General features: G+C 49.0%; 1 protein-coding gene across 1 annotated transcript; it reads left to right on the top strand.

The window, feature by feature from the left end:
* The first annotated feature begins 24,595 nt into the window (after nt 1-24,595).
* On the top strand, nt 24,596-27,117 carry hand2 (heart and neural crest derivatives expressed 2). Its single transcript, XM_028791164.2, has 2 exons — nt 24,596-25,639; nt 26,783-27,117. Exons 1-2 carry the CDS (start codon nt 25,109-25,111, stop codon nt 26,879-26,881), a joined length of 630 nt encoding a protein of 209 aa, XP_028646997.1. The 5' UTR covers nt 24,596-25,108; the 3' UTR covers nt 26,882-27,117.
* Nucleotides 27,118-27,463: the final 346 nt, after the last annotated feature.

Raw genomic sequence — 27,463 nt, 5'->3', positions numbered from 1 at the left:
GCTAGCGGTGCCTGTTTGTTCAGCAGACGGTAGCATCTCGAGATTGTGAAGGAGTAACGTTTGACGTGTTGGACAGAGAGAGAGCAGAGCTCCGTGTGTTTAAGAGGGCAGCTGCTGATTGGCAGAGATGTCACGGCCACGTGCTGCTCTCCCCACATGGGAGCGCTCTCCACGATCAGAGACAGTGCCAGCGTTTGACATTGGGGCGCACCCTCCTTCCGCTTGGCCAGAATTACATTTTTTTATTTGATTTTTAAAGTCTGTCCTGATTCACTGCTGCGAGCCGCAGGGGACAGCTGGCATTGTGACGGAGTGTGCAGATGGCACCAGAGTCGTAACGATCCGCTCAGTCGCTGAGAGAAACGAGTGGCACACATGCCCTACTCCCCCCACAGGTGCCCACCATCTCAGGAGCAGGGACGCGCGGTCAGGGGAGGCTCACCTGTCATCATGAAATGTAAAAAAATGAATAATAATGACATGAAATAAATGTGCCCACCGGACTGTGCTATCCAGATGTTTCTGTGCGATGCCAATAATTGTGATCGTTTTTTAGTCAAAATCGCTGAATTGGCACATGTCCTGTTCAAATACAGCAGAGAAACGCGAGGTGTGGCAGCGACGAGTCTCACCTCTCCTCTCACTAACGGGGCTGATTGGCGAGTGCCCGTCGCCGTCTGTCTGTGTGTCGCCAATGTGAGGTTTGTAGGCACCTTTATTATACACGCTGAGTGTTCACACTCTGCCTAATAGCGATAATGAGTGTGGGTGACGTACTTAGTCTTAGTGATCGGACATCAAACCGCCGCGAAAAGGCACAAGGCGAGTGACACTGACAGTACCATGGCGTCCTGAAGGGGGCGCTGTGAGCCCAACAGGTGCCCGTCGCTGCTGACGCAGAGGCGACATCAGATAGTCACAGGCACTGCGGCGGGCCGTTTACTTTTATTATTTGTTCTGACTGACTGGTAAAATGGAAGATTAAAACTTTTAAAAACTAAAGGAAAATAAGGAGGACATTTAGAAGAAAGTGACGGAGATTATCGTGGAGAAGGACTTCATTTACAAGTAAAGGTAAAGACCAGAAACGGGTTTCAATTTGATCAAATCAGACTAAGAAAAAACAAAACAATTCAATATTTAAAAACTAAATTTTGATCTTAAATAAAATATTCTTTTGTTGAACAGTTTGTATTAAAATTGATTAACACATCAGAATGAAAAGCTTTTTAAAAACAACTAAATATTTCAAGTAAAGTCAAAATTGAAATCCGTTTCTTTTTTTTGTACACCTCGCTATACTTTCATTGTATTGATGAGTGTGAACTGTGGAATGGCGGCGGCGGATTGAGAAGACGTGAGGGTGAGGAGCGAAGAAGACGTGAGGGTGAGGAGTGAAGGCGTTCTCTGTGTCCTCCCTCTCTCCTCTCTTTCTCTTCCTCCCTCCTTCTCTCTCTCTCTCTCTCTCTCTCTCTGTGTGTAAAGAGATATCAAACATCAGCAGCAGTCCGTGTGCCACCTCAGTCAGCGACTCTCTGGGCTCACAGATTTGTGACTGTCACTCTGAAGGAGTCACCAGCCATGAAGCTCACCGCACGTCTCGGCTCAGAGGACTTTTCTTGACATACGCTGAGGTTGTGTCAGTTCTGAATTTAGTTTCTAGATATTTCTACATAGAAAATGTCAAATTGCTTTAGCCATCAGTGAAAGTCTGAATATGTGACAAGTGACTGCGGTGGTTGTGCTGTGACATTTGAACAGACAGGCAGACAGACAGGAACTCACAGATCGGCCACAACATTAAAAGCTCTGCTGGGTGAAGTCAATGCCATCGATTGTCTCGTCCCAATGGTAGCACATCAACAATTCAATGCCATTTATTTTTGTGGAGCCCAAAATCACACAAGGAGGGCCGCGGTGGGCTTTAACAGGCCCTGACTGCCTCTTGACAGCCCCTCAGCCTTGACTCTCTAAGAAGACAAGAAAAAACTCCCAAAGAAACCTCAGGAAAGGCAAATCAAAGGGAGACCCCCCTGTCCAGGTAGGTTGGGTGGGCAGTGGGTGTCAAAAAAAAAGGGGGGGTCAATACAACACAATACACAGAGCACAATGGAAATATGACATGTGCAGAGCAGAACTCGACAGGAGATGACATCCCATAATATGACTTGGATTTGTTCAGAGTCCTGGAGACCATCAAGCCTCCTCCCCCTATTGGCCATTCTACAGCTGAGTCAGTGCTGGGACAGCCAAGCTGATGACAGGACCCCTCTACCTGATGATTCCTGTGATCCTCCATCAGAGCTGACTTTACTTTAGGCAGGCAGGTGGGCAGTGGGCACCAAGTGGCACATTTGAGTACCGAGAAGAGAAACAGAGCAGGTGAGGGTGAGTAACAATTTAGAACTGCCATGTTACTGATGATTTAGTGCCAATGACAGTCTGCACAGTTAATCAGCAGCTCTAGCCAGGGTGTGCTAAACTGAAGTGGTGAGTCTTTGAAAGCTGAGACCGAAGGGGCGTCTCTTATAGTAGCAGGCAGACCACTCCAGTTTAGGGGGTCCTGTAACTAAAATCTCAACCTCCCAGAGTTATTTTATTAATCCTTAGACTCCTAAGCAGACCACCATCTTGAGATCTTAATGTGCGCTCAGGTCTGTAAGTCATGATAAGTTCAGATCAGTAAGTCCGCCGGACCTCCGCCATTTAAGGCTTTAGATGTTAAAAGCAGGATGTTGAAATCTGCCCTAAACTTCACCGTGAGCAGGTGTAAGGACGTGAGGACTGGAGTTATGTGTTCGTATTTTCTTGTTCTTGTAATAATTCTTGCAGATTAACTGGCGGCTGTATAAAGAACAGTCTGAACATCCAGTGATTACCACATTGCAGTCGTCAGTCCTACTAGAAATAATTTCTCACAATCCTCTTTATTTAGAAGGCGCCTTAATTTCCCAGCATTTTTAAGATGGAAGAAACCTGATTTGGAGAACTTTGTGATGTGCTCTTTAAATGACCTGTCAGAGTCACAGAGCAGACTGAGATTGTGGGCTGATTCAGTAAAATGAATGGAGACTCCAAGTGAGTTACGTGATGACAGATATTGTTGTGATCAGCGTCACTCCCTCCAGTAATTAACATCTGTGTTTAAAGACGAGTCGTTCTCGGCCATCCACTCCTTTAATTCACTAACACAACTAATTAAAGACGACATCAGAGAAGATTCATTTGATCTAACAGTAAAGTAGAACTGGGTGTCCTCTGCATACCCCTGATGTTATCTACTGAGAGATCCCAGTGGAAGACTGTGAGGTGAAACAGTAAAGGGGTCCGAGTGCTGAGTGCTGCGGGACACCATATTGAACTTCAGTGTGTGATGATGGAGTCCCGTCAGCACATCTCTGTATGTTTTGGAGTCGATTTGATAAATAAGAACTAAACCAAGCGAGCGCAGTCACTGCCTGTGAGCCCAACGTCATCTTCTAGCCTGTGCAGTAAAATCGAACGGTCTATGGAGTCAATCGCTGAGCTGAAGTCCAACAACATCATCACAGAGGAGTTTCCTTCATCAGAGGAGATCAGAATGTCGTTTACACCACACGTTAGTGCCGTTTCTGTACTGTGACCAGTGCGCAAACCAGACTGGAATTTCTCAAATTGTAATGCGTAAGGTGGGACTGAAGATGACTGGCGACTACTTTTTCTGGTATTTTAGAGAGAAACGGTAAATTTGAAATACGCCGATAATTATTAAGTACATGGGGGTCTGGGTCTGACTTTTTAAGTGATGGTTTAATGACTGGCACTTTTAGGGCATCAGGTACTGTGCCATCCAACAATGAACTATTGATAATGTTTAGAATTGGCGCTGCAAGAACATCCATTGCACTTTTTATTAGTTTTGTTGGACCAGGGAACAAGTAGTGGGCTTCATTTTAGAGATTAAAGTTCAGACGTCCTGCTCAATTACAGGATTAAAATGACTGAAGTGCTGAATGCGATGTGAGGGTCTGCCAAGCGAGTGTGCGGTTTGTGCTGTGACGCTGACATCAGGGGGTCTTATATTTAGAATTTTCTCACATCAACGGTCCCTTCTCAAAGCTGGTCTGTCAGAAGCAGGAGAAACGGTCAAGCGTGGGGGTCTGAGTGGCTGTGACAAGGGACACATTGTGATGGCCAGACAGCTGGGTCAGCGCATCTCAAAAAGGGCAGGAACCCCCCAAGTGCGGTCAGCTGGCGAGAGCGTCATGGGCGCCCAGGGCTCATTGATGCACAATGACTAGTTCTACTGGTCGAGTCCCACCGTAGCCCACATCACTGTAACAACGGCCACAGAGTGATGGCAGTGCCCATGCTGACCCAGTGGGAGAAGGTGAATCCCACCTTCTGTTAGGTCGTGTGGACGGCCGGGTGTGTGTGCTGGGCAGCAGGATGCACTATGGGAAGAAGAGAGTGTGACGCTCTGGTTGGGGGTCCTGCTTTCATGTGGCTGTCACTTTGTCCCTTTGCCCACTGTGCCTACCTAAAGATTGGCATACACCATGTACTCCCTGGTGGCCGTGCCTTCTTTCAGCAGGACAATGCGCCTGCCACACTGCACAAGTGGCACAATGATGTTCAGGGTGATGACTTGGCCTCCAAAGTCAATCCGAGTGAACATCTTGAAACGAGACCCCCCCCCCCCCCACCACGTAAAGGTGCCCCTTCAGAGGTGGCACGGAACAGCTGCCTCGTCACATTGGCTGTTTTGGTGGCACCCCGCGCGTCACGTTGGCTGTTGTGATTTTATTTCTGTTTCCTTCATGTGACTTGTAGCGGGGGGCCAGGCCTCTGTGACATTGAGCTGGCGCAGCTGCCATGGCCCCCTCACCTGAGGCAGAGACCCCCCTTTAGTGAGTGCCGTAGGTTTGGATTTCTTTTTCTGACTTCTTTACGTTTCTTGCTCTTCTTCTTTATACCTTTCTACACTTTCGAGGGGTTTCTCGGCCGTCTTCCCCTCTGAATTGTGTGACCCCACTGGGCCTGTTAGCCGATGCCTGCTGCCCCAGTAGGGTGACGCCTGCTTTAGGGTGCCAGGCTGGGTGACTTCCACGATGTTTCTGTGGGGAATTTCATAAAAGAAAACAGCAGCGCAGGTTTTGTTTTAGTTACATTCTGACCAATTGTGTGATTGCATTCTCACCATGGCAACCTGCTAACCAATCATCAGCAAGCTGCCCTCTGCCGGTGGGCAGGAGCTGACTAGGGAAGACGGCAAGGTCGGGTCGAATCAGGCTGGGGAGCGGGCACTGGTACAGCGGGATGCCACACCCACCACCTGACCAAACAGCTCGGGACCCTGGCGGGCAAGGCAGACATCCGGTCCTGTCCCACCCCCTGGTAATAACCCTCTGTCTGCCATAGACAGGTGTTACACGGGCATCCCCTTGGCGTGGTCCTCAGCAGTGATCACTCTCGGGTAATGGCGTCGTAGTGTCATAACTGGCGCTCCCTCACCCTGGAGGTCATGTGCCTCACACAAAGTCACCCCAGCGGTGCCCAAGGAGCCCAGTCTGCGTCTCGGGTCACTGCAGAGCGTCCATATCTCACAAACGGGAGCCACCAGGACTCTCAAGACTTGGACCTTCGTCCTTTAGCGCCACACAGCCCTCTCCTGTGACCTCCTGACCCCTCCCAGTCCGTCTACTGACTTCATAGGAAGAGTCACACGGATGTCACCTCCGAGGTCAGTAAACCCCTCAATGACGAGGTCGACACTCTCTCTCTCCACAGACAGACACACCGCTGATGGCCGTACCTGAGAGGTCAGGTGTTCAAAGTAAACGGCGGGCAGGTGAAGGACAAGACCTCTCAAGTCGGTGTCACCGCTGAAGCAGATCCGCAGCTTGTTCATCCTGCCTGTGCTCTGCACCTTCACAGAATCTTTATGGCGTTTGTATGACGGCTTCATGTCTACACATGTGATGAATGTTAAAGTGTGGCGAGAGCAGTGACAGCCAGGCTGAACTGAGTGGGAGGGGCTAACGTGGTTACCATGACGCCGCCAACCAGAGATGGCTCCTCACGTCACGGTAACTTGTGATGTACGTCAGGAGACGTCTGATGATGATGATGATGATGAGGCTCAACCCGTTCATTGGATTCACTGAGGTACTCAAAAAAGAAGAAGAAGATGATTAAGATGAAGTTATCTGTGGTTTGGTGCATCCGAAGCTTCTGTCCTGTGTCAGGGGGTAACGACATGGCTGTAGTGCAGCGCAAGTGAGAAACTGATGGGCGTCAAGTGCCCAGGGCAGCCAGTTGTGCCCTCCAGTTCAAATCAGCATTGCCAGGAATGACAACCACCACATCAGCACCTATGTCTGTTCCAGGCTGCATCTGTACCAGGCTGTGTCTGTGCGAGACTGCATCTATGCCAGGCAGTGTCTGTGCCAGGCTGCATCTGTGCCAGGCTGTGTCTGTGCGAGACTGCATCTATGCCAGGCTGCATCTGTGCCAGGCTGCATCTGTGCCAGGCTGTGTCTGTGCCAGGCTGCATCTGTGCCAGGCAGTGTCTGTGGCAGGCTGTGTCTCTGCCAGGCTGTGTCTGTGCCAGACTGCATCTATGCCAGGCAGTGTCTGTGGCAGGCTGCATCTGTGCCAGGCTGCGTCTCTGCCAGGCTGTGTCTGTGCCAGACTGCATCTATGCCAGGCAGCGTCTGTGGCAGGCAGCATCTGTGCCAGGCAGTGTCTGTGGCAGGCTGCATCTGTACCAGTCTGTGCCAGGCTGCGTCTCTGCCAGGCTGTGGGGGCGCTGATTCTCCCAGACAAACGCGTTATTCTCAACATTCGTTTTCTTTTCTTTCATTTCATGTCTAATGTTGTGGAGTGCTGGCTCTTCATCTTGGATATCAAGGAGCCCACTTAGTCACGGGGGGGGGGCGCCATGTAACTCCCAAGCAGATCAGTTCTCCTGCCCCCCCCCCCCCCCCCATAGCCTTCCTCTTCCTCGGTCGTTCCTCCAGTCTCGTGTTTGCTGCCTCATCCTCGAGCGTTTCGCTTTTCCTCTGATTTCCATTGATTGAGATTCAGGGCCACTGGGACATCACACTAAAAAGGACAGTCAGGGGTGGCCATCGGACCACTGAGGGTGGTCTCCTCATCACTAATTGACAGGCCTGCCATCTCCTTTACGGTTTCTGCCCGAGTCTCCTTTTTTTCTGCCTTTCCTGGTGGCCCAGGCTCAGTCACCTGAATGAATTGTCACCTGATGACTCTTGTCACCGTTCAGGAGGGCCAAGTCAGGGGGCAGAAAGAGAATTGTGGGCAAAAGATGGCGAAGTGCAGATGCCAGGAAACGTCTTCAGAAGGACACGTCCTTGGAATGAATATTTAAGAAACGTACAGAAAATAAAGAACAAGCTGGTGCAGATGATGCCAAGGTAGGCGGGCTGGCAGTCCCGCAGAGGGACGATTTGTGGACGATGAAGTTTACTGTCAGTGAATGTAAAGAATTACAGGTAGGGACTCAAAAGGTGAGGTCTGAATACACAATGGGGGTCTGAAAATCGAGAGCCCACCTTATGAGAAGGAGTCACAGGGGTCTCGACACGATCAGCTGGCAGAGGTTGTATAGCGCCTTGACGTGAGGAGGACAAGTCACAGGAGGGTCTGCTCAAGCTTCATAACACACTGGTGAGGCCTCATCTGGGGTCCTGGGGGCCGTGAGGGTCTCCATAAGCTACAACAATCCCACCATTTACTTCTAGAGCTCGTCTTCATACAAATGCTGGAGCTGCAAGTGCTGTGCAAGAGGAAGAAAGTAAAACAAAGGCAATGAGGCCATAATAATTAACAAAGAATACGGTAAGGGGGTCCGAGGCCACGAGACCACCCTGCCCCCTCACATACATGAGCTCAATCAGTCCTCAGGGCTTTCAGGCTTCATGTGAAAGATGATGATGATGATGATGGTGGTCATGTGGACCTCTGGCCTTCCATCCATCAGTGTAAGGACAGCATGGCACCCTGATCAGGTGGGGGGGCGCAGAACACAGATAGAGAGCAGCAGCGAGAGTAGAGGGGGGAGGACGGAGTGCGGAGATCTGAAGAAGTGACACACAATGTCAGGGTCACACTAAGATGAAGCTCTCAGAGAGCCATGTGACAATGAGGGTGCCCCACCGTGTCAGCCTGGCGCCTTCCTACCAGTAAACTCGTCTTCCTGATTTGAAGGCCCCCCGCCTCGCCACTTCTGTTAAGTTTAGTTCTTGGAATTCTAAGCAGACTCCCACTTGAAGATCTAAGGGTCCGGTTTGGGGTGTAAGGTGACGGGCATTCCAAGATTATTATTTATTATCGAGGGCTTTGTAGGCCAGTCGATTCTAAATGGCACAGGTCACCAGTGTAGTGACGCTCAGACTGGCGTGAGGGGCTCCTAGTTGAGATTCTGGCCCCTCCATTCTGCACTCGTTATAATCGATTGATGTCTTTTTGGGTGGTCCTGAGAGGCGTGCGTTACGCTAATCGAGTCGACTGAAGACTAAACCTAAACAGCAGTAGGAAAGGTCCAGAGAAGGGCAACTGGGCTGATTATGGGGGGCTACAGGGGGTGAGTTAGGAAGAGTAAAAGAGCTGAGCATTAAGGAGATGAAGAGGAGACCTGAGCAAAGTGTTTGGAATGATGAAGGGCGTCAGTCCAGGGGGTCGAGGTCATCAAGAACACGGGAGGGGGGACAGCTGGACACTCGTTAAAGGGGTCACACAGCGACCAAGTAGTGTGGTGGACAGCAAAACTCGACTTGAGTGGACTTGACCAGCTGGCTTTGGTGGGCCGAATGGCCTCGATTGTCCTAACGAGTCGAGACCAATGTGGCCATCAGAATCGTAAGTCAAGTAAAGTTCACGTGAATGAAAGCAGACACTCCGGGGGTCCTCCGGTCCTTCAGACGTGGGCTCTGTTCATTCATGGGCGCTCCCCTGCCAGGACAGGCTTCGGCTCCTACACCCTTAAAGAGATGAGGTGGCTGGCGAGGGGGGGGGGGGGTCATGCAAGTTTTTGGAGTAGCAGATAGAATCTGGCACAGAAGGGTAGAGTGGCACAGAAACTTCTCTGACATTCACAACGTCTGTGACCCCCAAGAAATGAAAGACGAGGCCACAGGGATGACAGATAACTCATTAAACTGAAGAGCAAATGAGAACGGGCAGTGAAGACCACCGTAGACGGGCCCCCCGAGCGCATCCACATTTACAGTACAAGGTATGTGACGAGGAAAGGACAGCAAAATGGAAAGACGTGGATCACCGTAGGGAAGGTGGGACCCTCAAAGAGCAGCGCGGTCGCAGGGGGGCTTGACTGAATGTCTGAAAGCGATTCCTGATGATGTGAGATCCTCCAAATCCAGAAGAGCCTTCACTTCAACAAAAGATCAAGTTAATCCCGCAGATAAACCTCAGCCCTCACTGTGTTTTACTGCAGTTACGGGGGTCATTTGGTGAAAACATCTGTGGGTGACACGACAAGCCGCTCAGCAGCGCCCACCACGTCACGGAATTCCAGGAAAACCTGGAAAAGAGGCCAGTGAACTGGATGAGGTGCAAGACCCCGAGAGAGCGAGCCTGACTTGGGCAGGGGGTCCGGTGGTATGCTGCGAGGCCACAGACGAGCCCTGGAATGTGGGGGGGGGGGGGGGGGGGGTGGGGGGGGTCTCTATGATGTGTAAATGTCATTTTCTAGTCCAGAAGAGGTGGCACGGTGGCACAGTGGGTAGCGCTGCTGCCTCGCAGTAAGGAGACCCACCTGGGTTCGCTTCCCGGGTCCTCCCTGAGTGGACTTTGCATGTTCTCCCCGTGTCTGCGTGGGTTTCCTCCCACAGTCCAAAGACGTGCAGGTTAGGTGTATTGTGTGTGCCCTGCGGTGGGCTGGCACCCTGCCCGGGATTTGTTCCTGCCTTGCGCCCTGTGTTTGCTGGGATTGGCCCCGGCAGACCCCCATGACCCTGTAGTTAGGATATAGCGGGCTGGATAATGGATGGATGGTCCAGATGAGCAACCGGCCCTCTGCATGAATGGGCATCAATGTTCTTATGCCATTCCTCACTGTTTCCAGGCTTGGTCCCCCAAAGGTGCTTCTGTCCCCTGGAGGCAGTTGTCATCGAGTATCCTGCTCGGTCATTAAACCCACCCAGTTCAGTTCGGGGTCTGTCCCACCAGCATTACGCTCAGGTGACTGGACAGGGTGCCAGTCTACTGCAGGACAGATGGTGCCAATTAACCTAACAGGCTCAGGCCAACTCTGCACAGACTAACTGCTGCGCCACCATGCCATTCTGCTTGATATGTGTTGCTAAGAAGATAAGAAGCAAATCTCAGGGCAGTAAAATGTCCTCCTGAGCAGAACACGAGCACACAGTTAAGAGTAATAAGAGGACTCACAGAGCGAGCGCGTGGCACACGACAATTACAAGACTTAAACACCCAAAGTGATTCAAACCAAACCATCCATCCACTGTAACGAGTTTCAGAGGTGCATTGCCGCGTATTGAGCAGGACAGGTGAGATGCCAGTCCAGCACTGGGCACCCTCACGCATGCCAGGCACACAGGGTGAGGGTCAAACCCTGCAGATGAGTGCCAGCCTGGCAGATCCTCTTGGCTTCTTAACCCTTTTGAGGCTTTGCCAGCCTCTCCAAACTGATGTGCCTTCTTGAACGCCCATCCTGGTGGTTCAAACTTCACCTGCCCTCTCAGTGCTGTGACTTTGACCAGGGGGTCCGTGTTATTTTTAGAATTACTATGACATTCAGTCTGCGATGAACTGGCACCTGACTGGGACCCTCTGCTCGTGTGGTTAGGCTCCGGCCCCCCGTCCAGGATTAAGGGGGATTGAAAATGACAGGACATGACATTGTGCCCATTAGACCTCTGAGGCGTTGTTATTATTATTCCTCATTTATCGTTTAGCTCAAAGCTCAGCTGTGCCAGCATCTCACCCTGGTTCTTCTTAAAGGTTCTGTGAGTTTCTGCTTCAACTCCAGGGGTCCCACATATCTTTGTGTGAAGAAGCCCCTCCTGGCCTGGTTTTAAATGCACGTGCCCATCTGTGGCTCTCCCAGCCCGGGCACAAGGCACAGGATGCCAGTTCACTGCCAGACAAGTCAGTAGTCTGCAGCCCGCATCACTGAGCCACTTAAGCTGCCCACGGAGACACAGGCAGCAGAGAGGAGAGGGTGCAGACCGGGACGTGAGCCCAAGCCCAGGAGTTGTTGGGCAGCAGTGCCCAGTGCCCGTCGTTATTATTTTTATTAGTTGTATCTTCATCTTCTATCCATTTTCCAGTTTGCTTAATTCAAACTGAAGGTCACATGGAGCCTGATCCTCATGATTACCGTCATCATCATTACTGTTGTTGACCCCTTCACCCCCTGGTGTCAGCCAGTCTCTGCCCAGGGGCCACACGAGGGAACTACGACTGCTGTCTCCCCCTGCCACCTGACACATTTACTCGCCGTGTGCGTGACTTGGCGGTGCTCAGACAGGGCCCACCACAAAAGTGAAACTGTGGACGATGCCCATGTCCTCCTGAAATGCCTCCTAGACGGGTACATTCAGTTGAATCGCTGGTGTGCTTGTGCCCTTAGGCAGACTGGCATCCTGGGCGGCTGGTGCTGTTTGACCAGGACAGTTAGAAAGTCTGGTGCCATCACATGGAGACTGGAATGATCACAGACTGATGGGCTACAGGTGGGCTGCCAAGGGTGGGGCCTCCATATGAGAAAAATAACACAAGAACAGAGGAGGGTGGGCACTCGAAGGGGCCGACACAATGAGAATGTCAAAGTCTGGCTGACCAAAATCAAATGGCCCCAGCAACGTCCCCTGATGACCCAATGCCTTGTCATTTGAAGCTCCCAGCCCCAAAGCCACATGAACCATATGGGCAGCAAAGCGAGTGCCCGGGGGCACCTGCACCATCAACGCCTCACAAGCACCTTCAGGTCTGCATCTGCTGGTGGGCTCCCATTAAAAAAAAAAAAAAACGAGATGAAATCACAGCAAATGACACCAAAGTCCCCACGTGGCTACTGGCTTGCTGGCCTCTCACTTTCCATATGGCCTGTGATGGTGCCAACTGTGAAACCAGTGCCAGTGTCAAGGCGAGGCTCCTCATTTCATAAAGAAGCCACCTTGGCGTTTGTTGCCCACCCAGTCCACCTTCTTAGATCGTCCGTCTCAAGGGGTCTTTGCCTGATTCTGTCAGTGTGGCACATTGTGGACCGTAGGAGTCACCTGCCGCTGTCATTTAAGGTGTCTTGTGCTCTCGTTTTCGTCACCCTGCTGGCCTTCGTTTAGAGACCTGAATATCCAGGCCAGCTGTGCCTTTCTACGTTTTGGATGTTAGGAAGACCAGAAGGCTGCGATTCCCAAACCATCAACCACTCCGACTCAAATCATGGAAGTGAAGGAAGAGCAGCCCCCGTTTGGAGTTGGAGACCCTCATGTGGTGAGGCCTTCATCTAAGACCACTTACAGCATGTGACGTGCACTTGGTGGCTTTGCTTTCAGTGCGGGTAGGTGAAGTGACCTGCTTAGGGGTCACACGGGCTCACTGGTGGCATTTGAGCCCACAGCCTTGACCAGTACGCCACCCTGGAGTCTCCATGAGCTCAGCTTGACCCCCTGTCCTGGGGACCCTCGAGGTGAAAGCTGTTGTAATCCAAATTGTGATCAAGCAGCACTTTGGGATTTGGGCATCGGTGACGAGAGCTCAGTTAAGGGGGCCCACAGTTACGTGTTGTAAAACGAGGGTCTCAGAATTCCTGACTGGCGGCACCAGCCGTTGATTCCATTGACTCAAACAGAAGGGTTTGCCTTCTTGAACCCTGCGTGGCGAGAGGCGCCCTCATCTGCTCTAATTTAGGAAGCCGAGGGCATGCGGACCCCCAGAGTCAAGTCTGTCTTAGCCAAAGACTCCCCATTTGTAACGCTGTAGGCCATTTCATCAGTGCCCCCCACACGGGCAGCGCCCGGTACCCTGGCTTGGGTTTGTCCACTGTGCATTTGTACAGGGAGGAGGACCACAAGCTCTGTTTGGTGCCAAGCTGGGCCAGTGCCACCCTGGCACCTTACTTACTTACAGTTTTGGGACTTGGTGCAGTATGCAGAGTGGCTCCCCAGGGTGGGCTCAGGCATTGAGATTGTGGCTTGGGCCCCCCAGTTGCAGCTGCACTGGCAGAGCCCAGCGACTTTTCTAATATTCCTTATCGGACTGACCACAAGTGACATCGGTGGGGTGGGGGGGCTCATCTGATCAGTTTGCTTTTAGTTTTTATTTGTTTAAAGACGGGCGCCTGCCACCCATTACTTGGCGAGAGAATGGCGTCTGTAAGAAGTACAGCTGAGTGTCCAACAAGACGCCAGCCACTGGACGGCCATCTTGATAAATGGACTTGCTGAGTACAAGGGAGACCACGTGAGGTCGATGCCCGACACCAGGGTGACATCAGACGCCATCAGCAGGGCACCGAGCACCCACAGTGTGTTTAAGGAGAGGCTGCCAGTGGGTGAGACTGGCACAGGCTGGCACCCCATCCTTATCAGGCCTTAGGATGTGAGGACAGATGGGCAGATGAGGGCTATTGTTTCATTAGGGACATTAAGTGGCCTAACAATGGGCGCTTTGTATTCATCAGGAATCGCACCTGTCAGCTCCGAGCCGATAATGACGAGGACAGCGGCCACTAATCGAGTTTGCACTGATTGAGTGGGGACGCCGCCTGAGTGCCCGGTGGGCTCTTTCATTGTAGAATTTCCGACTGTCCCTGAGCCCGCCACTTTAGTATCTCCCTGCTCACTGGGCCATTGTGCGCTGTTCTTACTGAGAGGTGGACACGACTTCACTTGTCATGTGGCTGGTGGCCCTCTTTGTGACAGCTGTGTCACACGCCAGTGACGGCGGGGATGTTCTCAGGCCGTGGCCGATTCCATGCTGCTGCCATCTCACTGGTGCCGTGACTTTTCATGAATGGCTCCATCTGCAGGTTTTAAGATGTGAGGATGGCAGCAGGTGAGACAATCAGCTCAAGACGTGTCCCTGTGTCACGTAGTAGGGTGACAAGAGACCTGTGTTCCACAAAGTGACCGGCCATCCGAATCAAGAGGAACACTCAAAGGTGGCCGGTGGCTTCTCCCTTCACACCTTGGGTGTCAGGAGTCTTCGCATGCTGAGGGAAAGTGAAGAACAAACTTGGGACAATCGTGTCACTTCATTTCAAAGGAACACCCGAGAGATGGCAGCCTCAGCCGAGTGGGTTGGCGCCACACTTGTCATAATAACTGATGCCAAACCGACACAGCAGAGCTGCCAAGAGCAATTCGAGGTACGGGCACCGTGCCCTGGGCTCCACTTAGGAACACACCCTGGGCAGGATGCCAGTCCATCAGCTTGCTAAAGGGGCAAACCAGAGGCCCACAGTCTCTTAGAATCAAAAGGACGTTCAGGAAAACGGCGAGACCACCATCAAGGACTGCAGCAAATGTGGCACCACCAAAGTGGTGACCGGGCTGGGAGCCGCCAGGACTGAAGTGGGCCACTGCAACCTCAAGATGGATGCCCGTCTCACAAAAGACTCTGATGGTCTGCAAAGGAGAACTGAGCGTGACAAAGTTGATGGGGCACAGTGCCCACCGTCAAACATGGGCAAGGAAAGGCCCCAGATGTGAAACACCCGCCGACCTCAACCGAAGGGCACCGCTGACTCCACAGCTGTGTGTGTGTGAAAAGAGGAGGAGGAAGATCACAGGAGGAAGAGGAGGACTACAAGGAGAAGGCGCAGGCATCAGGTGGCTCATGGTGGACATCAGGAGTGGCTGTGAAAACGCTGGCAGGGGATACTCAGTGGGTCAAAGGGTCTCCAGTGTCAGCCGCTGCTCACCTTAGGTCTATAGAGCATATGCCACCAAATACGGACCACCAGTCACAAACGTACACAAGCCCTCTGCCTTCCATTAAAGTGGACTCTGAAGAAGGCATTGATTTGTCATGGTGTCCCTGTCCTCACCTTAGGACCCTTCATGTAGCCCTGAGACCCCCAGCCTTAGTGGAGATGGCACCTCAGTCTGCAGCTCCACTTGTGGACCCCGTTATGAGGGTCGACTGCGTCTCTCCCTTCTCAGGACAGCAGAAAGAGTCCAAGGTGCCCAGAGGAGGGTCCTCTAAACGAGGGGTCTTTAATGTGCCAGATGCAGAAGTGAAGCAAGTGGACATCACAGTTTGGTCAGCATGGATGGACAGCAGCTTCTCTTGATAGAAGGTCCGGGTGCCCGGTGTGCCGAGATATCCAGTGGTCCTTTCACTCCTGTGCTGCGTTTCTGAGCTGATGGCAGGGCAGAAATGGGCATCTCCTGGTGGCTGTGCCAGCTTTCTTCTGGCTATTGCACCTTTTGGACCAATCAGGTGTTGTCGTTTAGGAGCCAACGCAATTATGGTGCTCTGAACAGGGGTTCAAATAGGGGGATGTAGAGGATGCGTCACATGAGACCCCCCCAGTGAGGGGGGCAGAGTCTAAAGTTCAAGGGGGTGGGGGGGGGGGCATAGAGATGCCACTGACGGAGGTACATCACCATGGGAACAAAAAACATCTCCTTCATATTCACATCAAAAGAGTACACTGTGCCCCCCTCTCAGGCCAATCCTATGTTCTGGAACCTTCTACCCGTCAGTGTTCTCCCCGTGTCTGTCAGCTCCCTAAAATGTGGATAAACGTGTCAGCTTAGACAACCCCACGGTGTTCTGTGACGAGTGTCCTTTAACCCTCGAACTTCTTCTTGGCACTTGGCATTATGAAAGCGGGTACCCCCATGTCAGGTGTTCACAGGTCAGCAGTGTTCTGAATTGGCACACATTGATAATTGTCGTCTCGCGCACATAAAGGAAATGAACGGAAGTCTGCCGTGTCACCTGAAGGGGGCGCTGTGCCAACTTGAGCTGAGTGGCACGACGTCCTCAACATCATCTGTCATGGTGGCCTGAGCCTGTCCCGGTGGCATTGACTGCCAGGCAGGAGCCAACAGCGAGCAACTGCAGGGCCCACCCATTGAACTCAAGTCAGTGGTCTCGAGAATGTGCGGTTGTGGCACCGGAGTCACATCTCAAGGGGCAATGAAGGGGCTGACTTGAAAACGAAGCTCTGCAAAGTTGCAATGAGGCAAATCTTCCAGCCCTTGGCACACTGAATGCCACGCTGCATGTTCTTTAATGTCACAGGCCTGGCATCCTGGGTTCAAGTGACCTGCCCCGTTATTATCTCTGTGCTGTCAGATTATCTTGTGTCTCCTCCATGGTTTTCCCCTCACACGCCCCCCAAGATGCACAGGTTGGGTGAACTGGCGACTCCAGACTGGCCCCAGTGTGCGTGCCAGTGGGCGCTATGATGGACCGCCTCCAGCTTCGTTATGACGCTCACTTGAACCCGTCGCGTTCACACAGGACTCGGAAAAGCCTCGTCGTGTCGAAGATCTGCCAAGGCGCCACCTAGCGATTGTACCGCCTTAACGCAGCCGGTCTTGGAATCATTCAGAAGCGACGTTTTAGTGGCCAGGGTGCCCCGTCCGCCTAGAGGGGTCCATTTGCTCGTTCTGTGGCCGGGACGGAGACCAAAGGGGGGTGCCGTCAGCTAATCAACGGGCACTTTGCTCCCAAGCTGCTCAGTAAATTACAAAGAAAACAAAAGTGAAATATTGAAAGGGGCTCGCGAGTGACAAGATGGGCGCCTCCGCCGCCAGTCTCTTTGTGCAGCTCGTGCTATTTAAAGGCACTTGATTGAGGAAATGTTGGAAAGAGCAGTTAGGGCTTCCTAATGAGACCTCTGGAGGAAAAGCAGTGGCATTCCGGGCCTCGGAGGTCTCAGTTACGGCCGGCGGGGGGGGCTGCAAGGGGAGATGGGAAATTAACCCCTTCATGCCGCGTCCGCGCTCGTCCGTGTGCAGCCTGTGGAGCCCGCCTGCGTGCCAGTGCCAGTCGTGCCACCTTAGAGCCGCTGTCATGCTTGCCAAGTCTGCGGGGAGAAACGGCAGCAGGGGGTGAGGGGAGGTGGCACGTGCGGCGCTTTATCGCGTCCTTTTACAGTTCGAAGCTTACAAGCTTCACTCCCGATTTCTTATCCTGGAAGTCGAGCTTCAGGTGTCGTTGGGGCTCAGAAGTCCGTCTGGCGACCTTCTCGGTGCTGAAAAGTCAAAAAGTCCCCGCCGGTACCGTCCGTCACGTTACTGCAGTGCAGCCTTGGAGACCAAAGACGATCTCGGGTTTTATTTGAAGGGGGGGTTGGGGGCTTAATGTCCACATATGAGCCACCAAACGAAACAAAGCGGACCTCGGGCCATAGAGGAGACCTGTATGATGGCGCTGCCAGTCTGCATGGGGTTCTTCTTCTTCTTCTTCTTCTTCTTATTATTATTATTTTTTTTTTCCTTCTTCTCTTCTTCTTCTTTTTATTATTATTATTTTTTTTTCTTATTCTTATTCTTCTTATTATTATTATTATTTCTTCTTCTTCTTTTTATTATTATTTTTTCTTATTATTATTGTTTCTTCTTTTTATTATTTTTTTTTCTTCTTCTTCTTCTTTTTATTATTATTATTATTTCTTCTTATTCTTATTCCTCTTCTTCTTCTTCTTATTATTATTATTATTTCTTCTTCTTCTTTTTATTATTATAATAATGATAATAATAATTTCTTTTTCTTCTATTATTATTATTATAATTAAAATCAGATAGCATTGGGATTATTCTTGTCTCTTGTTCATCCTACAAAGGACGGACCCCTGAAGCCCCTTTCGTGATTTTCTGCTCTGCTCTTCCTCTCGGCCTGTCGTAGACTATTGACGGTTACTACTTGGGCTCCGTTCTGTGTGTTGTGTTATTGTGGGTCCCCCTGCTTTGACACCCACTGCACGCCCATCTCGCCCATTAAAGGGGGCTCTCTTCGAATTGCCTTCCCGAGATTTCTTCCATTTTTTTTCCTAGAGAGTCAAGGCTGGGGGTGCTGTGAAAAGGCAGGGCCTGTTAAAGCCCTGCGACCCTCCGTGTGTGATTTTGGGCTCTACAAAAATAAATTGTATTGTACTGAAAGAAATGGCGTGCTGTTGTTGGAGCGGATACGTCAGAAATGTCGTAGAGGCGAAGCAGCGAACGGAAATCAGGCGACAAGTGCAAGTAGTTTAAGCAAACGGCCAACACACTCCGGCCAAGGCGACTCATTTCAATAAATTTCATTTGACGTTCATCAAGAACGCGATTGGTTCATTCCGGACGGGCGCATTCACGTAATGCTCGCCCCCAATCCATGGGGTCCCGTCGCTTCTTATACCCTAAAAGACACGCAAGTTCTGTTCGCTCTGAGTCCCTTTTTTATTCAGTCTTATCATGAATGAAATTGTCGCTTTGAAAACAAAAGATAAAAGATGGGCGACGAGTATAAAAAGTCTCAGAAATTGACTTCCGCGACCCCACAAAACTCACTGCAACTGAAAAAAAAAACGATTAATAAAAGTCGTCGACGTTCTTTAAGACTCGAGCGTGTGAGGGACCCTCGGCCTCAGGGGGGGCTCTTTGTACCAACTCTACAGATCAGACGGGGACGCCGTGTTTGGAGGGTCAGGAGAGCATCGACTCTGAACAATCGGAAGAAAGAACTGAGATCACCTGACATCAAACAAAGTGAGGTCGGTGGGACTAGAAAAGTGAAGTGAAGTCGGTAAGCACAATTCGGTTAAGCCCGAGTCACGTGGACGCCTCCATGAAAGCTTTCTCTTTGAGTCACCCCGTTTATCGTGTCCATCACAATCCCACCAACTCGCCCACCGCGCCCCTCATTTACCCCCACTGACCGATTCGGAAATTTGAAAGATGCCAAAGTTTCTGCTTCGACTCCATGACGTCATTGTTGGATCCAAATTCCCGAGACCCCCTGCGCTCTTCGGTTGAATCTCCGTCAGCATTCGGTGCAAGACGCCAAGGCAGAAACCCGCCGTGGAGCAAATTCCCCCGAGTCACCCCCTCTAACACGATGACCGGTCCCGCCTGGCCGAGGGACACAAAGTCGTCACGTCACCGGCCTGGGCGCACCTGACAAAGTCACACGACATCACCGCGACAAAAGTCAAAAATATCTTTGGGTCATTTACATGGGAGAGGCCGTTTCACGTGCGGGCGTTTTGGACCCCAGAAGTGCGGCCTTAGTGACTGAACTGTTGTTTTTAATTTAGAAATGTAATGTGGGTCGCATCCAGTGTGTGTGATTTTATATTATTATAGTTATGTTATTGTTCGTTCTGGATGCTCATAAAGGACACGGCCCTTCGTCCATTTACTGAAGCTCCTTAAGCCAATGATGGCATAAATGGGGCACACAATTATAAAAATGAAGGTGCCAGGGCGATCCTTCACATCAGTCCCATACGGCAACCATTTTAGCTCCCAAAGACCCGTCCACACGAAGGGACCAGAAAGAACTTTTATTTATTTATTTATTTATTTATTTATTTGTTTGTTTATTTGTTTATTTAGATGTCTGCCAGGCGTCATATAGTGAATGACCCTGAAGAGATGGGCACAGATTTGTGAAATATCGATGGCTCCTCATTTGAAGTGTCCGGTAGCCCACCAGATAGTAAAGATTTGAGTTTTTTTCTACATGTTTGGAAGTTTTTTAACACAAATGTCACAGGCAGACAATAAAACGGCGCTTTGTCAGCAATGGAGCTCCGAGGATCACAAAGCCGTTAAAGAGGCGAGCAGCCGGCTTGAATGTTTAAATGAGCGTCGGACTGTCAGACCCCGCGCACTTCATCATCATCATCATCATCATCAATAATAACATCGCTTATGATGGCGTCGCTCTGTACGTGACCGCGAGCGCAGCCCTGAGCGGCTGTGACGGCGAAAACAGGAGCTGCCTGTTCCCTGCTGGTGGCCTCGACTCGCGTGTCGCAATTGTCGCACGTCGTGTTTACCGCACGAGTGTATCTGGTGGATGTGTGGAGGGTGAAGGCTGAACGCGGGGTCTCGCAACATGTCCGCCTTAATCCCATTGCAGGCTCGATGCACTTGGGGGGCTTTGTGGCTCTTTTGTCCACTGATCCAGAGCACCTGGCCTGCCTCAGTTTACATGTTTGGCGTTTGGGCTCATAGTGATTAATCAGACCCCCCCCCCCCCCCCCCCCCCGTCCATTTAGACTTTAACTCTGCATAACTTTATTTATTTATGAGAAATTCGATTTGAAAGGAGATCAGAAACAAAAGGTGGAGTTTGTAACCAGATTCTGACCAAATGACCTGCGGCTGATTATATGTCATTATCTGGAGACGGAGGGTATCGAAATTACGAAAAGGACCCCCCACTCAGCCAGATGAATTACACTTTCAGCATATACACAATACTTAAACAAATACACATAATGGGAATTTCCCTCCAGTGAGTTAGTCTCAGATTAGCAGAACATAAAGTAATAAACTAAAATACACACGAAAACGGCTCGAAAGAACCAGAAAAGAGAAAAAGGAAAAGGAAAAGAAAAAGGAAAAGGGGGCTACCAGTCTACGCTACTGGCGGGTCTGCCGCGACCACTGCGGCCGTCAGGCGAATCCAGCGTGCCGGCCAGCGTCGACTGGGAGAACTTGGTTTGATTTCACCTGATGATCTTCATCATTAACTTGAAACTACAAAGCAATCGAAACGAGTGGCCCTAAAAAACGAAATCCCCCCGAAAACGGCAGGGAACTCGAGAAAGAAACTGTGGGCATCTCTACAGAAATCTACGGTGTGTGTGCGGATATAGAAGTGGAGATATCACTGAAATATAAATACATCGTACATATATACAGTATATATAATATTAAAATATAAAGAGAGAGAAAAACAGGCAAAGATATCAAATAACAAATAAATAAATAAATATAAATTATGAAATGTGTGTCATGTGCGTGCGAGTGACAGAGGGAAAGATATCTATTAAATAAATATAAATATATATAATATCATAGTGTGTGTCTGTGCGTGAAAATATAATAAAATATAAAGAGAGAGAAAAACAGGGTAAGATATCAAGTAATATATATATATATGTATAAATTATGAAATGTGTCTCTGTGCTTGCGAGTGAGATAAAGAAATATATCTATTTTATATATAATATATATATATATATATATATACTTATATATATAATATACACAATATGTATATATATATTATATTATAATATATATATAATATTATATTGTGTGTCTGTGCATGAGAATATATTAAAATATAAAGAGAGAGACAGATCGAAAAACAGGGAAATATATCTAGTAACAAATATATATATATATAAATTATGAAATGTGTGTCTCTGCGTGCAAATATATAAATAGAGGGAGATAGTAAAAGATATCTGTTAAATATATATATATATTTAATATATGAATATATATAATATTATACTGTGTGTCTGTATGTGCAAATATATATACTTATGGCATTCGTAGTCTGAATCACAATCTGATTGTGGTTACTTATAAATATATATATATATATATATATATATATATATATATATATATATATTATATATTATATATATATACTGTATATAGATAGAGAGAGAGAGATTTAGAAACAGGAGGAAATATCTATTAATATATGTATTAATATTATAAGTATTGTGTGTCTGTGCGTGCGAATATATAAATATATATAGAGAGAGAGAAAGAGAGACCATAGAGAAACAGGCAAAAATATCTATTAAATATATATATATATATATATATATATATATATTATGTAATGTGTAATGATATATATATAGAGAGAGACAGACAGAGATAGATAGAGTAACAGGGACCTCTATGTATTAAACAGATATACAGATGAATAGTTATGTCCCAATGTCCATAGAAACACTTTCTCGTTTCTCAATCGTTTCCTTTTATTTTCGTTTAATTCAAAGTGTAAATCCAGTAATCCACGCATTGTGCAAAGCCGCTTCCTTTAAATGGTTGCATAAAAGAACGGATGTGCCATTAAAGACTGACTCGGTTTTGTGAAATGTGTGAGATAAGAAATCCTAGTAAAAATGACTACTACTACTACTAATAATAATAATAAAACAAGTATGCAAAACGCTATCGAAGCCATCCGTGACACTGCAGGGTACGGTAGAAGATCTTGTGATTTTTTGACTTTCCAGGACATTTGGCCAAATCGACAGCCACACAAACGAACGCTGTTCACGCAGTGCTGTTGACCGACCGCATTAACGACACGTTTAGAAAGCGAGCGATGCGCTTGTGCGCTCCTTGAATCCCCGTTCGTCTCTTTTGTTTTTAGTAATATCATTTATAATTCATGTATTACAGGACACTTCATAAAATCCACGAACGCCTCATTCCTTCCCGCCCAGTGTCCCTTTAAAGACGAGCAGAGCTCGACTGCGCCCCCCTTAGCTTCAGAATTGAAAGCGCACTTTTGAAGATGTGGCCCATTCCACGAGCAGCTCGCTGACGGCACCCGCTCCTCGAAGTCGAAGCACACAACATGTCGTTATGTCGCTGTGTGATTGTGACTAACAGGCAAAGTCAGTTTTATAGAACGAAACGGAGAGGCGACGGGGCCGAAGTCACACCAGAGACCTGCGGCAGACGCAGAAGTGACTAACGGCGAGGCGACTTTACTGCGTCGGGAAGCACACTGGCGTTTGAAATAAAAATTATTAGTAGGGACAAATCACCAAGTCTTGGATTTAAACCACGAAAGTCAGGCTGCTCAGCTTACGTTTGGGACACAAGAAGAAATGTCTTTATAAGACAGAATTTTATAATGACATATAAACGTGTTGTAATACAAGAAATGACATCATATCGAGGTTTGAGGCCACAGAGACAAATTAAACAATTGATAGAATTAGAAATGAGACGTCCTCTAATAATAAACACAATATTCATAATAATAATCAATACTAATGTGTAAGCGATCCATTGACACCCTTTCAGATTTTTCTTTTTTTTTTTGTTTTACGCGGTGACCTTTGCGAGGACGTGACGTTCATTCGAAGTCGGACCGCCGTTGTCCCTTTTCTTTTCTTTTCTTTTCTTTTCTTTTCTTTTCTTTTCTTTCTTTAATAATAAAATGTTTTTATTTAATTTTCTGTCCTTTCATTTTTCGGAGATACGGCTATGATATTATAGCACAACAAATCCCGTGGCACGAGTGGCTGAGGTTTCGCTTTAACCTTAAAAGATTTCTTTTTAAACCCGAAGTGCCAGCGCCGACACCGTTAATAAGTAACCGAGATAAGTAACGGAGAAAGCGCAGTAATTACTAACGGGGCAGACGGGGATGTTAACGGTGGTAAAGATGAAATAACCGAGCGTTTCACAAACCTAAAAGACGAGAGAATCAAACACCCGGCGGTTCTTAAGGTGCCTTTGGTTTTCTTTTCTTTCGTTTTTTATTGTGTTACTCTGGTCATATAGCGGGCAGTTTTAAAAGTATTAGATTTGGATAAGGCCGCGCTCAGACTCAAGGCTGCTGCCATCATGAATTGTACAAACTGAAGAGCATTTAAAATCGGAATACAGGATATGAAGTATAGATCATATAAATAACGACAGGGGAACTGAAGCAAAGTCCATGTCGCTCGTATTGTCCCCTTAGCGTGGCCTGCTGCGGTTTTCAGTTCTGGAAGTCAGTGAGCTTTAACAATAAATAAACATTCGGGACCAATGGAGTGTTTTATTAAAAGGCCGCCTGCCTTGGTCCGAGTGTCACTTACCGAGCGCGACGGTCACAGGCCATTGTCACCTCCGATATATGAATACACAAAAGGCCGAGAGAGAGACAAAGCCAATAATAAAATGTAGAAGTTCATTCTCTGAGGCGCTTAATGCTAATAAATGTCAGTTAACTTAAAGGGAGTGTTGGAAGTTTACGTCCTGCTTACTTTCAAGCGGGGCTTCTTCATAATAATGAGAATAAAAATGTAAAGGGCAACACCACCCGGGCATGCATTGCATTCGTTATTTCGTAGTCCACACGTTGTGACGAGTAACCTCCGTTAAGGTGAAATCCTGTAAGCGTTCGTGATGTCGCGTGTCACCGTTAATCGAGAGGAGCCCCAGGAGATGCGCCCTTTTTGGAGGTGATTTGTGTTGTTTTATCATTTTGTTTCTTATTCTTCTTCTTTTTATTATTCTTATGCCCACTGTTGGTGTGTCTTACTTTGCTCCTCACACATGTAACGCACGCCCGCTACAACGAGACACATGTAAACAGCTCTGACAGCTCGTCGTTTGTACCTTCTCATCCTGCTGGTTTTCCACGGTGTCGGGGTCGTGAGTTTTGAGTCCAGCTCAACATTTGGTGCCGCCGCCTTTGCACTCGGTACTGGACAGAAAGCCTCATTTGCATGCGCTAACATTTCAATATCAATTCAATTATAAAGCGCAGTAATCGCCAATAGTGGAGTGCAGCTTCGTAATTAGCAACGTAAACAGCGTGCCGCGGCGCGAGCCCCGCCCAGGGCGCGCGCTGATTGGACGAGGCACCTGCTGACGACATATATTAACCCAAAGGTCTCCAAAGATGAAGCTGTGATTTGGAGTTGAAACTTTGCAAACTGTCGTGGCGTCGGACAGTAAAACTACCCAAGGGAAATAAGAGCTGTGGCCGTGGATACTCGGGATGACTTCTTCTTGGTGCAGCGCTGATACTTTTGTTTAGGTCGGGGAGACGTCCTGAGAGAAAAAAAAAAAAAATGGTCTCCGGGTCGAGTGAATGCAGTAGTTGAGTGAAAACTGTGAGAGGAGTTGTGCCATGCAGCCGAGAACGTTACTCGGGATCTGGGAGAGTCCATCTGGGAAGAGTGAGTAACCGGCGTGTCCCCGCTGCTGTCGCCATTCCTGTCGGATTTGCCAGGTCAACCCCTCCTCGGCTTGCCCCGACTTCCTCGGTGACATTGATGACAGAGCTGACGGGAAGGACATTGGCTTCGTTGATCTGGGCACTTGATAGTTTGTAGGAGCAGCTCTATGGGAACGGACTGAGGGCGGCTGACCTTTCCGCGCACCTCACCGGCGAACAAGTTCTCAGGATGAGTCTGGTCGGGGGATTTCCACACCATCCGGTGGTCCACCACGACAGCTACTCCTTCGCTGCTGCCGCCGCCGCAAGCCGCTGCCATGAAGAGAACCCCTACTTTCATGGCTGGCTGATCGGCCACCCGGAGATGTCCCCGCCCGACTACAGCATGGCACCTTCGTACAGCCCCGAGTACGCCAGTGGCGCCGCGGGGCTGGAGCACTCGCATTACGGGGCCATCCCCGGGGCCGGGCCCATGGCCATCGGGCCCCGACCGGTCAAGCGCAGGGGCACCGCCAACCGCAAGGAGCGGCGCCGGACTCAGAGCATCAACAGCGCCTTCGCCGAGCTGCGGGAGTGCATCCCCAACGTGCCGGCGGACACCAAACTGTCCAAAATCAAAACGCTGCGCCTCGCCACCAGCTACATCGCCTACCTCATGGACCTGCTGGCCAAGGACGAGCAGAACGGGGAGGCGGAGGCCTTCAAAGCGGACTTTAAAAAGACAGACGTGAAGGATGACAGGAGGAAGAAGGAGCAGCTGGTAAGATGGCACTCGTGCGGGTGTGTGTGTGTGGTGTGTGTGTGGGTGTGTTAGGAGACCCTCGGACCGTTACAAACGCACATTACGGCCAAGCGAGATGATTCACCCACCGGTGCCCCGTTACCAGAGTGGCCGAGCAGGAAAGACAGAAACGCTTGAAAGTCTCAGCTCATTTGACTCCAGGCTGGCAGTTAAAGGAAAAGAAATAAAAGAGAGCGGGGTGGGCTCGGAGAAGACCCCATAAGTGCAACTTGTAGGGGGGGAGAAGCGCGCGAGGCCTCCAGTCCTGAGCCCCGAAATCCGCGGCTCGATCGATCGATAGATAGACCGCTCTTTCTTTCTTTCTTTCGTTCTTTCTTTCTTTCTTTCTTTCGACATCTGTTTACACGTAAATTAAATATATTTGGTGTACACTCGTGTGGAATGTGAGACTTCCAATCAAAATCTATCTATCTATCATATAGTGCCTTTTTATCTATCTATCTATCTATCTATCTATCTATCTATCTATCTATCTATCATATAGTGCCTGTCAGATGAGTGTATTGTATTGTGTGTTTTCCTTAAACTTAAAAATGAAACTTCGTGTCAATGTCAGAGATATAGGGATAGTCTCGTTATTTTTGTGGACTTTGACATGTGAAGTCGATATTGTTATTTATTATTATTATTATTATTATTATTATTATTATTATTATTATTATTATTATTATTATTATTATTATTATACATTTTATTATTATTATTATCATTATTTCCAAGTATACAGTAACACCTCCGACTTTTGCCACTTTTGCATCCGATTCGTGACAAGTCCTCCTTTGTGTCCCACGCGGCCGTTTCAAGTCTTTCTGGAGGTCGCCCCCCGAATTCCCGTCACGAGTGGACTTTGCTGCTCCTGCCGCGGGCGGGCCGCCGACACGGTGGCCTTACGATATGCCGACGGCCGCAGCCCCGCGTTTGCCAGGCCGGCGTGTTAACCGACTAGCCGTGTGAGTGCGGCGGGCCTCGAGCGCCATGCAGGCCCGCATGAGAGAAAGAGAGCGAGCGAGCGAGCGGGCGAGATGACGGCGTGCCGTGAAGTAGGAGATATGGCCGCGTGCCTCGGAGGAGACGTTTTAACGGATTGTTTTTGTTACACAGAATGAAGTTTTGAAAAGTTCGGCGAGCAGCAATGACAAGAAGTCGAAAGGAAGGACTGGCTGGCCGCAGCACGTCTGGGCTTTGGAACTCAAGCAGTGAAAGTTCGCTTTCGTCCTGCTGACTTTTACGGGAGGCGCTCGGGACTTCAGCGCGCCTCCCAAACGTGTCTTGCTGTTGTTCTCATTTTCTTCTTCTTCTTCTTCTTTCTTTGGCGGATTTATCGAATCTATTTATGTGCAATTTTCCGCCCCGACGAGTGGATATATTTGAAGAAAAGCATTCCATTTTACGAGGAGGAAAGCTGTTTGGTAAGGGATGGATGGAGTCGCCTGCCATGTCGTGAGTGTTTCTTTCGGTGACTTGTGCGCCTTCCCCGTGTTTGTGAAGTGTAACTGGGCCGGGCTCGGCTCGGCTCGGCTCGGCTCTCAGTGTCATTGCATTTAAATGGCTGAAAAATAAGAAACGCTGCAGTCCAGCTAATGAGAAGCCTCTTTGGAGATGTCATTTCGAGTTGTGTTGTCATTTGTGTGGCCTCTCGGTATTTAAAGGAGTTTTCAAGTAGCGCTTAGTCTGTGCAGTGTCTGTCCGTCCAGAAAGAAAGAAAGAAAGAAAGAAAGAAAGAAAGAAAGAAAGAAAGAAAGAAAGAAAGGAACCGAAATAACATGAAATCATATGGAGGAT

This window comes from Erpetoichthys calabaricus, chromosome 5, assembly GCF_900747795.2.
Source record: "Erpetoichthys calabaricus chromosome 5, fErpCal1.3, whole genome shotgun sequence".
Taxonomy (NCBI): Eukaryota; Metazoa; Chordata; class Cladistia; order Polypteriformes; family Polypteridae; genus Erpetoichthys; species Erpetoichthys calabaricus.
This window is presented reverse-complemented; position numbering and strand designations above follow the sequence as displayed.

Excerpts from the sequence above, each read along its gene's own strand:
- hand2 (XM_028791164.2), top strand. The coding sequence starts at position 25,109 with ATGAGTCTGGTCGGGGGATTTCCACACCATCCGGTGGTCCACCACGAC. Across the intron at positions 25,640-26,782 it reads GGAGGAAGAAGGAGCAGCTG|AATGAAGTTTTGAAAAGTTC; the intron begins GTAAGATGGCAC and ends TTTGTTACACAG.